We start from the raw sequence: 10,164 nt of genomic DNA on the forward strand, positions 1-10,164 counted from the left end.
TAAAACCTAAATGCGCAGGTCTTTGCGTTGCGGCTATACAAATATTTAATGGAGACTTAGTTCAAAAATTGAAGAGTGATGTTAGATGATGAGTAATACAAATAAAATTCATACATTCAATTTAATATGTAGGATTTCAGGAAGACTTTCAAATTTCCGAATGTACTTGATATTTAAAAAGGTTATCTAATTATTATGTCGCGTTGCCGTCATACTGCTGATTTTAATTTCACGAGTATATGCAAAATTATTATTGACCAAATACATTTGCAGAACTTGCAAAATGTTAAGACTGCTACACTAGCGCCCTCCGTCGGAAAATCATGTAACTGATAAGTAGGCAAGTGAGCGATAAGTTTAGGTAAGTACATACAACAGTAGTTCATTGTATTGCCGACAGATAGCGCTCGAGTAGGTTTACAAAATTACAATATTTTTATTTATATTTTTGAAAATGCGTAAGACCTATTTAAATTAATATAAAGAAATTCAGAAAACTTTGAAAGTATTCCCAAAATTATGTTTTTCAGGTGAAATAATGATGACTTTATGCTGGATTCGAAGTGACGTTACTTTTGTAGCTAGCGGTTGACTATTTCGCCACATCTTTCGACTGGGAGCTTGGCAACTCCTGTAATCCGGCTTCTCGGAGGTCGGGACCGGAGGATGGTTTGAGGTCGGGGGTCCTGGTGCTAAGTGGCCCATGTTGACTGGACGTCCACACTAAGCCTGGTATTGATATGGATCCCCCGGAGGAGTCTGGGGGATGCAGGTCTACTAAGGAGGGGCGAATCGGGCCAGGGGGGAAACCCAGCAGCCAAAAGTCCCCGTATCGGGCAGTAGTGGGATAGCGGCCGGGAGTGGGCGCTTAGTAACAGCCTGACCAATATAATCAGACCCGTTCCTTTTGCCATTTTCAACCGTAAACGAGTTTCATTCGTTTTGTTCGTAGGACAGTACCGCCTCGAGCAATTTCTGTTGATAACAATTTAAAATCGTATGGTTTTATCGACTTTTGGGTTGTGCGTAAGTCAATAATTATTTCTTAGTAGATTGTATACAGAATATTGTGACGATTCTGATTAAATACTTAATTTTGTAATGAAATTAAAATGATGAAAACTCCGTGTGAAAACTGAATTTATTTCACTATTGGGTACATATTTGTAAATCGCATAATTTAAAGGTTATGTTCTTCAATATTAGCAATGCTATCTATGATATCGCTTCAGATAAATGAGTGCGTAATTACGTGTACATGGGAATGAAACAACAAAAATTCACTTATTAATTTATTTCAGAGCTGACTTCGCTTATGACAATGACTATCGAGTAAAACTAAGCGATGCTCCTACAAATAGCAAGCATCGCTGCGTGTCGAGTAGGTACTTATTACTTATTTGGTAAAGTAGCCCTATACGAGACACCACTGACTTCTAATCACACATTCAACGAACCCCAAGACTGTGAGAAACTATCAAGTATCCACGAAACAAATACAGACATTAGAGACTAAGATTTTCAAGTCTGACTTGCTAGAGCAAAAACATTTAGCAGGGCAAATTGATGCTTGTAAAATTACTACAGGCGTATCATTTGCGTCTCTAAAATTAGCTCCTGACTAGCAATTTCAATGGACGATGAAAAGCTACTTTAGTTTCATCTACAGCCTTGGTACGTTCTCAAAAAACTATTTCTACTGTGCAGGCGTTTCTTTCATTTCCTTCGTTTCTGCGACTACTGCTGGCTCCTCAGGTGCGGGGACGGGTGCTGGCTCAATCTTCTCTTCTTTCTTCTCGGATTCTGACATGATCAGCTCAGGAACTTGCATCGCTTTACTGGCTTCTTCAACTGGTTCGGGAACTGCTGATCTTTCTTCTGGGACAACGGCCTTGACTTCGGGATCGACCCTCTTCTGGAAACATTAATAAGATTAGAAGTGGTTCATATTTTACAATAAATTAGGATCGTTGGATATATATTTTTTATTCTATAATCTAGTTGGCTTAGACGTTGGCCGTTTTACATTATTATTTGCTTATTTAATGAGTAACCATATTACTTGGGATTGGTCAAACTTCGTCCATTTTATATGCGCAATGGCTCTTACAATGTTGTATATTACTTCAGAGACTTTAACTTCATAGTATATGTGTAGATATCCAACTCACCTCAACAGGCTGCTCAACCTCCTTTGCCTTCTCTTCCACGGGAACTGGCGCAGGCACAGGTACATCAGCGCTCTTGGCATCCAGCTCACTAGCAGCTGCCGGCTCCGGCAGTACTGTGCAGTCAGCCTGGTTGGTCTTTAGGAAGAAAGTCCTGGAGATCTTGTACCGGTCGAGGACGGCGTATGCGTTCTGCATCACGGCCAGTGATGGGAGCCTGTCACGGGACAGCAGCCAGGTATTTTCTGGTGACAAACATTAAATATACTTTAACATACATATGCTTTTCTATTGTATAGTTTCTATTGCGTTGCAGCCTACAGTCTAAGTTTGTAAGAGTAGGTATCCTCAGTGACCTTTTACAGGTCTTATTAAATATGTTTTTATTTCGTCGAGTTTGGTTTTTACTTTAAGATGAAATTGCATATTGACGACGTAATGTATGGAACAGTCTACTAAAAATAAAAATCTTAAGACTTATTAAAATACTCACGTGTATGCACAGGTCCAATGCCACTGCAAGACCACATAACGGCATAGCTATCGTAGTCAGTGTCCAGGATGCTGTACTCGAAGTCGTAAGGCAATGGGGCGGAAGAGTATTTCACCATCACGCGACCCTCGCCCTCCCTGCCCACCTTCTGAAGGTGACCTTCCATTATCCGCTTGAAGCCGGTCCTAGATAACATAAGAAGTAATTAATTATATACTTTGTCTTTGCTGAGTTGAAGAGCATTTTTGGGTTACAGATAAATTGTTCAGCGCTATTTAAATGTCGGGTTATTTTGTATAATTTGTTGGGTCGGTCTATTGTGGCTTCGGTGCCAACCTTTCGCAGAGAAATGATAAATTTGGATTGTCTTAACACCAAGATTTCTGTTCCATGGATTTTTTACATCAAAACATTTTCATTGGTATCAGTTCGTGACGCATGGCTACGTTTGCACCGCCCGAGGGAGGGGCTCTCACGCCCAGATTATCTCCACCCACATTTCCATACATAAGTCAAGCTAAATTCACGCTCTAATGCACAATGTGAGAAAATGTTGACATCCGTGTAATTGATGCAACCTTTGTGCTCTAAAATATGAAATCGTGACCGAGATTATTTTTTTGAATCAGTAATTTTTGGGCTAATTTATTCCCCAAGTCCCAAAACAAGCTATTGTACTCTTCTTGTTTTCAATACTGAATAAAGAAAAGTATCAGAGAAAATGTGTCCATGAATTATGAACAGGTTCTGATACAATTTATGTCGACGTAGTGGTCTACTTTATAGAACGCACTTTTGTTAATGTTCCTTAGTAGTTTTACGTAGCATTTTACTCTATTTGATTCATCATACCCTGCATTAGTTTAAAGTACTATCAGATCCAAACAGTATACTTACAAGGAGTTAGTAATCTCATTAGTGACCAGGATCCTGCCTTCAGGCGTGGCGGTGTAATGCGTGGTGACGCAGCGGGTGCCCAGCTCAGTCACGGTGAAATACCTCTCAGCTTCATACCATGTGCCTAAGAAGCGGTTCATGTTAAAGTTTGCCATTGCCTGGGGAAGAATTTTGTGGTTAATAAATCTGTGCTAAATTGCTTTTTGTCAAATAAGCCTAAATCGAGTAAGAAGTCTGCTAAGATGCCGGTGTATTTCTGAATATGTTTTGGGCATGTTCAAAAAGTTATTGTCTTACAAATAACATCCATTTACATGACACGCATGATAGAAAGGAACATTTTTCTTTTGTGCGTTTCTTTATGTTTTCTGGGTCTCAATTCCTTCTCATAGTGTGTAAGCAATAAACAGGACCTAATTGAAAATCATGTCATGACAAAATTACAGTATACCTACCTCTATAAAGTTGCAAATTCTATAAGGTACTAATTTTATAACCAAAACAATATTATACCTATTTATAACCAAAACTAAATACCAAACAACAAAAAAGACAATTTAAATAAATAACTTCAATCAACTTCAAATTCAAGCCACTCTTTCTTTCAAAACTGGCACTCCTACATTCGCTTGAGATAAACGAAAAGGAAAGTTGGAGCCATCCTGCGGTCGACGGCCGCAACCAGTTGTGTGTTGACCGTGGTCAGTGACGGCTGTTACGTGCGCTGAGGTCAAGGGCAGCCTCTTGTTTGAAGGATATGTTATGCTATGGATGAACTTGAAATATTGCGAATCTAACTGTTCGCGACTTTGATATTTTTGTTGAAGTTAATGTAAAAATGATTGGGTAATCGCCGCTGTATATTCAAAATATCATATTGAGAATTTCTTAGATCTTGAAGTTCTTATAAAACTATTATGAGTTGGGGCACTTTTCAGAAGTTAACGGTCCTGTAATTGTGCCACAGGAATAGAAAATTTATTTTTCTGTTTTAAAAAGCAAGTGATAAGAAAAGTTCACAACTAAGTCTATATTCTTTTACAAAAAGCCTTTGGTACAATTATGGCAACGGTATTTGAACTACAAATGATAATTTTAAATGTAACTTATTTGATGTTAATACATATTTATTTACTTTCCAATTAAAACACTTACAATACTATATTAATACAATAAAAATGCCATACACAAATAAAACAAAAGAACAAAAAAAAGCAATAAAACATAGAACTTACTTGAAAGTCCGGACACCACCCAAGCGACGGGATCTGCGCTGACGCAGTCGCGACGAAAGCCAACAGTAGTAGCCGCCACATCTTGAAGCTGCAGAAAGACTGGTCTAATGACTAGGAGTGCTGATGTCCAGGAGACACCGGGAGCCGACACGGGAATGCCGTGAGACGTCCCGACCCTCGCTTATAAACCCTCGCAGCTTAGCCCGAACCGGTCTGGAACTTGAACGCATCTAATGGGACACCTTATCTAGTAAGCACTAGGGCAGCGGTTCCCAAGGTGGAACTACCCTTTAAGGTGTGGCAAAAATGCTTGGGCTGCAAGATTGTTGGATTGGGGTTGCATGATTACCGCGGCCCTGGTACATAAAGGGCTTAAGAAGGAACATGATGTGTTTTAGTCAGTAAAGTTTGACACTAACCTAACCTAACCCACAGCGGGATTTCCCACCAAAACAAAAAGGTGTGGCAAAAATGTACAGTAGGTAAAAATATGTCAAAAATACGGAGAACAAAATGATATCTTTCCTTCCTTCGTGATCTAAAACTATGTATGTTCTCCCAATACTAAAATGGAATCCGTTTTGTGAAATGATTCTTCGTTTGAAAAAATTGGTGGCAATTCTAGTTTTTCATAGAGTGGACTTAGCTATGCCCATAGTGCGCAAAGCAATTTATCTGTGTTTTTCCGGAAATCCTTAGATTTTTCTGGATTTCTTCGAGGAAAAGTACACATACTCGTACTGTGAGGTTGATATGGATGATAATATAGCTACGCTGAAAGGCGCTGTAACTGAGCAAGAGCCTTTTTACATTAAATGTAATGCATGTTTTCCCTTATTTGTTCTCTTAATTCTATAATATGTGTTGTGGTTTTGCAAAACGAAGAACCTTCGTTCTCGTAGATACCTATGTGAAGTTAACCCCATCTTCTAGAAGGGTAGCAACTTTGAGACACACAAGTCAAGGTTGATTTATAGCGGCTGCTGCTGTAATGAATTTCGCAGCGATCCTTGTTAGGTAACCTGCACGCACGCATGTGTGTGTTAATGGTTGCTTTGTTTGCTTTGTGTTCCTGCGGCCGGATGTCTTCTTCGCAATGCTAGCTCGAGTGAGGACTGAATAAATATTGGTTGAGTATCTAGAGGTTTTTAGTGTTTAGCTAGCTGGATGTTAGGGATATTAGTTTTCAGTACCTATGCTTAGCTTTATATTTAGACTGATTTACTTAAGTCAAAGAAAGAAAATTCTTGAATATCTATACATATAATAAAATGATAGGAAAGTCAAAACTGTACATTGAATATTTTTTTAAAAGAATACTTGTGGGGTGATCCATATTCGATTCTGAACCCAAATATGTAGTTTTTAGAATATTTGTCTGTATGTCTGTTTATCTGTTTGTCTGTATGTTTGTCCCGGATAAACTCAAAAAGTACTGCATGGATTTAAATCAAATTTTGCATGACTATTACTTGGGGGCCGGTTCAACACATAGGCTATATATTATCACGCTATCACCTACGGGGCTTGAGCAATGAATGATGAAATAAACGAAATTGGAAATTCTTTATTGCTCACGCAGACGAAGTCGCGGGCAACAGCTAGTATACTATAAATTGAGTAACGGTGGTAATGGTACGTTTAAAAATCTATAATTTTTAAATCCATCAGAATTTTATGCCCTTCTAAAATGCTTGCTTCTAAGATTAAAACATCTGCCGACAGGATCTTTAAATTCAAAAATAAAACTCGGTTTAAAGAAAAAACTAAATTCATATTACATTCATATCTCAGGCCATCAAATACAGTTAGATGCACTACTAGTTTTACCCATCCCCGATAAGTACAGACAAAGAATGTGAAAATGTTCCCAGGACAAAGCAAAAAGGCTTTGGCCATCTGCCTCCTTACCGGTTTCAAGTCCCGACTGCAACTTTTTATTTTCTATCTTTTCCATCTATTTTTATACCGAGACCTGTAGGACTAAATTGCCTGCCTAGATAGTTCTTTAGGGTACCGTGAGTAAGGAATGGTACTGGTAAATTGTTGTATCGGTAGGTACCAGATCCGTAGTTGTCCAGGTTATAATAGACATTATACTCAGTGTCTTTTTTTAAAGCGGTCTTCGTTTCTTATGGTCTCTCCTCGTAGTATCTGCTGGTCATCATGATCTGAACTTTGGGTTTTCAGTAGAAATGTTTGAAATCGAGTTAAGCAGTGATAAACATCTATGATATTTATCAATTAAAAAAAAAATATTATTAAAAAAAATGACACATGTACATAAATGTTGTTATAACAGAGATATAAATAGAAGTAGAGAATAAGAAGAAGTAGTATCCTCCTCCGAGCCTTTTTCCCAATCATGTTGGGGTCGGCTTCCAGTCTAACCGGATTGATATATTATGATAGATAACAAATATATCAATGCAACTTTTCTAAGTTTGTATGTACTTTCTAATTATATCTTAGACACCAATGAAAGGAAGGTACGGAACCTCAAACGGATAAACGATCAACTTAACTAAAGTTTTTGTAATTTACTCATGTATACTAATTATGGTTATGTCTATTAAAAGAGGTTTCGCTATGTAAAAAGAATTATAAATAGTCATTACAAAACAGGAACTTTTGACTTATTTGTTCAACAGAGAATAAAATTACTTTCTGCATGTAAGCACGTTTACTTCGCTACATTGTATTGAAGCAGTTTCCGATGATTCTTATTCTTTTATCAATGAATTATAGTCATTATCTTGTATTTACAATGATAATAATTACTCTTAAATGATCATCTGTTGCGCTGCTGCTTAATTTCTTTCTCATTTAAACGCCTCGCGTATGGGAAGTTAAAGAAATGTATATTAAATAGGTACTATGCAACTCAAAAATAATCCAAGTTTTTTTATTCTAAGAATAGTCAAACTGCCTCATATTACACGTCAGTAAACCGAGTCCTACCATCTTAAAAGTCGTAAAAATAAGAGACATAGAAATACCGACTGTAAAATGTACTGATGGTATGTTAGACGCTCGTTGGAGTTATATGCAAAACTAAATATACTGGTCGTGGAATACTAGCGAGGAATAGGACAGTTATTACACTTTTTCAAAATACATTACCGTAGCGGAAACACTGATTGATTTATTTATTTACATATGTACCTAAAACAAGAGCTATGATATGCGTTAAATGAAGACTGTTTTTTAAGCGAAATCAAGACCTCGTTGGTTGAAGTTGGCAATAAACATTTTTCAGTTACGCAGAAAATTCTGCAGGCAAAAGCTATTAGCTTTTTACTTTTAAACCGACTTCCTTCATTTTTTTGTATGTTTGTTATTCTTCATATAGTAATAAAATAAAAAAGCTTCATCTTCAGTTATAAAAATACAAGGACATGTATCGAAGTATTTTGTACGTATGTAGTGAGCTTCGTGGTGCATCTTCAGTTTATTATCTGCATGATTTTACGATTATTGGAGTGTTAAATTTTACGGGGAGTGTATTTCTCTGAGTTAACTATACTTTTCGAGTATAAATTTATACACACATACATTATATTCTCCTTTCAGGTATATTTTACTGCCTTTTAGAGGTTTTTATTTATACATCTATCAGACTTTTGATTGCAAACTTTGATCTCTTGTTTTTTGATGTTGTTGGAAAAAATATTAAAAATGATATTTTAAACATATCGCCTGACAATTAAAATAGAGCTTTTCAGACTGATAAATATGTAGCCGAAAATTAAACTTCTAAACTTCAGAATCTGCTAGTTGATGAGAAAACTGCTGGATATGATACTAATTCAATTAACCAGTTCTTAAAAAAGGAACACTAAGGAAAGATTTCCATTGAACTTGACATTGAAAGAGACCGTGAAGAACTCTGCACTTAAAGAAGACAACCCGATATCGGACCCAGAGTCATAAGTTTAACTGTAGAATGCAATGGGGATGATGATGAAAACCCTAACAAAATCAATGTTAATTTATTTCACGATACACTTCTTCTTATAATAAGGTGTAAACAACTTACCTGGTCTGCCGTTAGGTCACAACTTGCAATGCTTCTGAACCTCGACGTAACATACGGCTTCTTGGCGCGTGACCAAACGTAATACAATTTACTTGGACCAATGAAATGCTTTCTACATAATTTATTGATGTTATCCAGTTTAGCTGAATACTCCTATTTAAGAATAAGTCTATCATCGCTTTTAAGAAGCAGTGCTCAAACATTACATTCATAATTTTCTTGAAGCAACTAAATTGTAAGCTAACTACAGATCCGATTTGAAAAATTACTTCAGTTATATAGAAAGTCAATGAATTGAAAAATGCAAAAAGAAATAATATTATCTGGCTGAGGGAAGTATTTTTCTCGAAATATGCGCAAAACTGCGCAAAACAAATGTAGTCGTTATAATGTTCCTACGAATATTGTAAGTGAGATCAAATATTTCAAGACATGATTTAGGTTTTAATTAGCTTTCCCTAAATATTGTTTAGATGTATCTAAATAATGTTTATCAATAGATACGGCCACTACTATGTGCTACTATAGATAAATATTTACGTTCACTAGATACGATGTTAGGTTTTACGCCATCTGTCGACTTTCTAGCACACTAGGTGGTCTAGTCTTGGTCTATGTGAACTAAATCGATATCACATTGTGTAAACAATCTCTATTCATATCGTGAGAGATCTAGGGCGCTCATAGTTCAGGGTTTTGAGGATAGGTCACATCCATCATTATTTACTGTTTGACGGCTATGTTGGTTATAATTCTCTTCGCTAGTGTATGATTTATCTTGTGCGTTTTCATTTCTATTATGTTCTGTGTTAGATACTTACTCGGTCTTAGATACTTATTTACTTATTTGCACTGAATGGTGAAGTACCTCCACTATTTATTTTTTCATCTGCATCAGTCTTACCGATATTTTCAGCATCACTCGTTGCATCTGTTTCTACTATGTCATAAGTTTAGTTAATTTTAGTTTTATTACATTTAGATACATTGCTACTAATGACTCTAGCTTCATTATCATTAACGCCATCTGCCTACAGCTCGTCATTTGTTTCATGAACAAGGTGAGTGTCAATGAGTACTGGGTGTTGATCAATTGGAGGACTATGGAAATAATTGGAGGCTGTATCATTACGTTCGTTTTATTTGCTGTCACTATGTAACATAACTTTATGTTCGCTATAACTTGCAGAACCTTGGCCGTTCCATACATTATGCTGTAATTGTTTCCAATCATTTCGAAATCTTTATTGTTCATTACTTGGATGCTGTGTGTTCGATACTTTTTAATATCTTCTCGTATAAACAAGTCAATTGGAATGAAATAAACAACAG

At 36.6% G+C, this 10,164-nt stretch overlaps 1 protein-coding gene across 1 annotated transcript; it reads right to left on the reverse strand.

Annotated features, from left to right (window-relative positions):
• Positions 1-1,279: 1,279 nt before the first annotated feature.
• On the reverse strand, positions 1,280-8,921 carry LOC110383790 (apolipoprotein D). Its single transcript, XM_021344689.3, has 6 exons — positions 8,833-8,921; positions 4,794-5,012; positions 3,559-3,716; positions 2,662-2,846; positions 2,172-2,413; positions 1,280-1,915 (listed from the first exon to the last, which is right to left on the reverse strand). Exons 2-6 carry the CDS (start codon positions 4,872-4,874, stop codon positions 1,697-1,699), a joined length of 885 nt encoding a protein of 294 aa, XP_021200364.2. The 5' UTR covers positions 4,875-5,012; positions 8,833-8,921; the 3' UTR covers positions 1,280-1,696.
• Between the last annotated feature and the right edge of the window lie 1,243 nt (positions 8,922-10,164).

This window comes from Helicoverpa armigera, chromosome 3 (assembly GCF_030705265.1).
Source record: "Helicoverpa armigera isolate CAAS_96S chromosome 3, ASM3070526v1, whole genome shotgun sequence".
Lineage (NCBI taxonomy): Eukaryota > Metazoa > Arthropoda > Insecta > Lepidoptera > Noctuidae > Helicoverpa > Helicoverpa armigera.

Excerpts from the sequence above, each read along its gene's own strand:
- LOC110383790 (XM_021344689.3), bottom strand. The coding sequence starts at position 4,874 with ATGTGGCGGCTACTACTGTTGGCTTTCGTCGCGACTGCGTCAGCGCAG. Across the intron at positions 3,717-4,793 it reads GGTGGTGTCCGGACTTTCAA|GCAATGGCAAACTTTAACAT; the intron begins GTAAGTTCTATG and ends ATTCTTCCCCAG. Across the intron at positions 1,916-2,171 it reads AGGTTGAGCAGCCTGTTGAG|AAGAGGGTCGATCCCGAAGT; the intron begins GTGAGTTGGATA and ends TAATGTTTCCAG.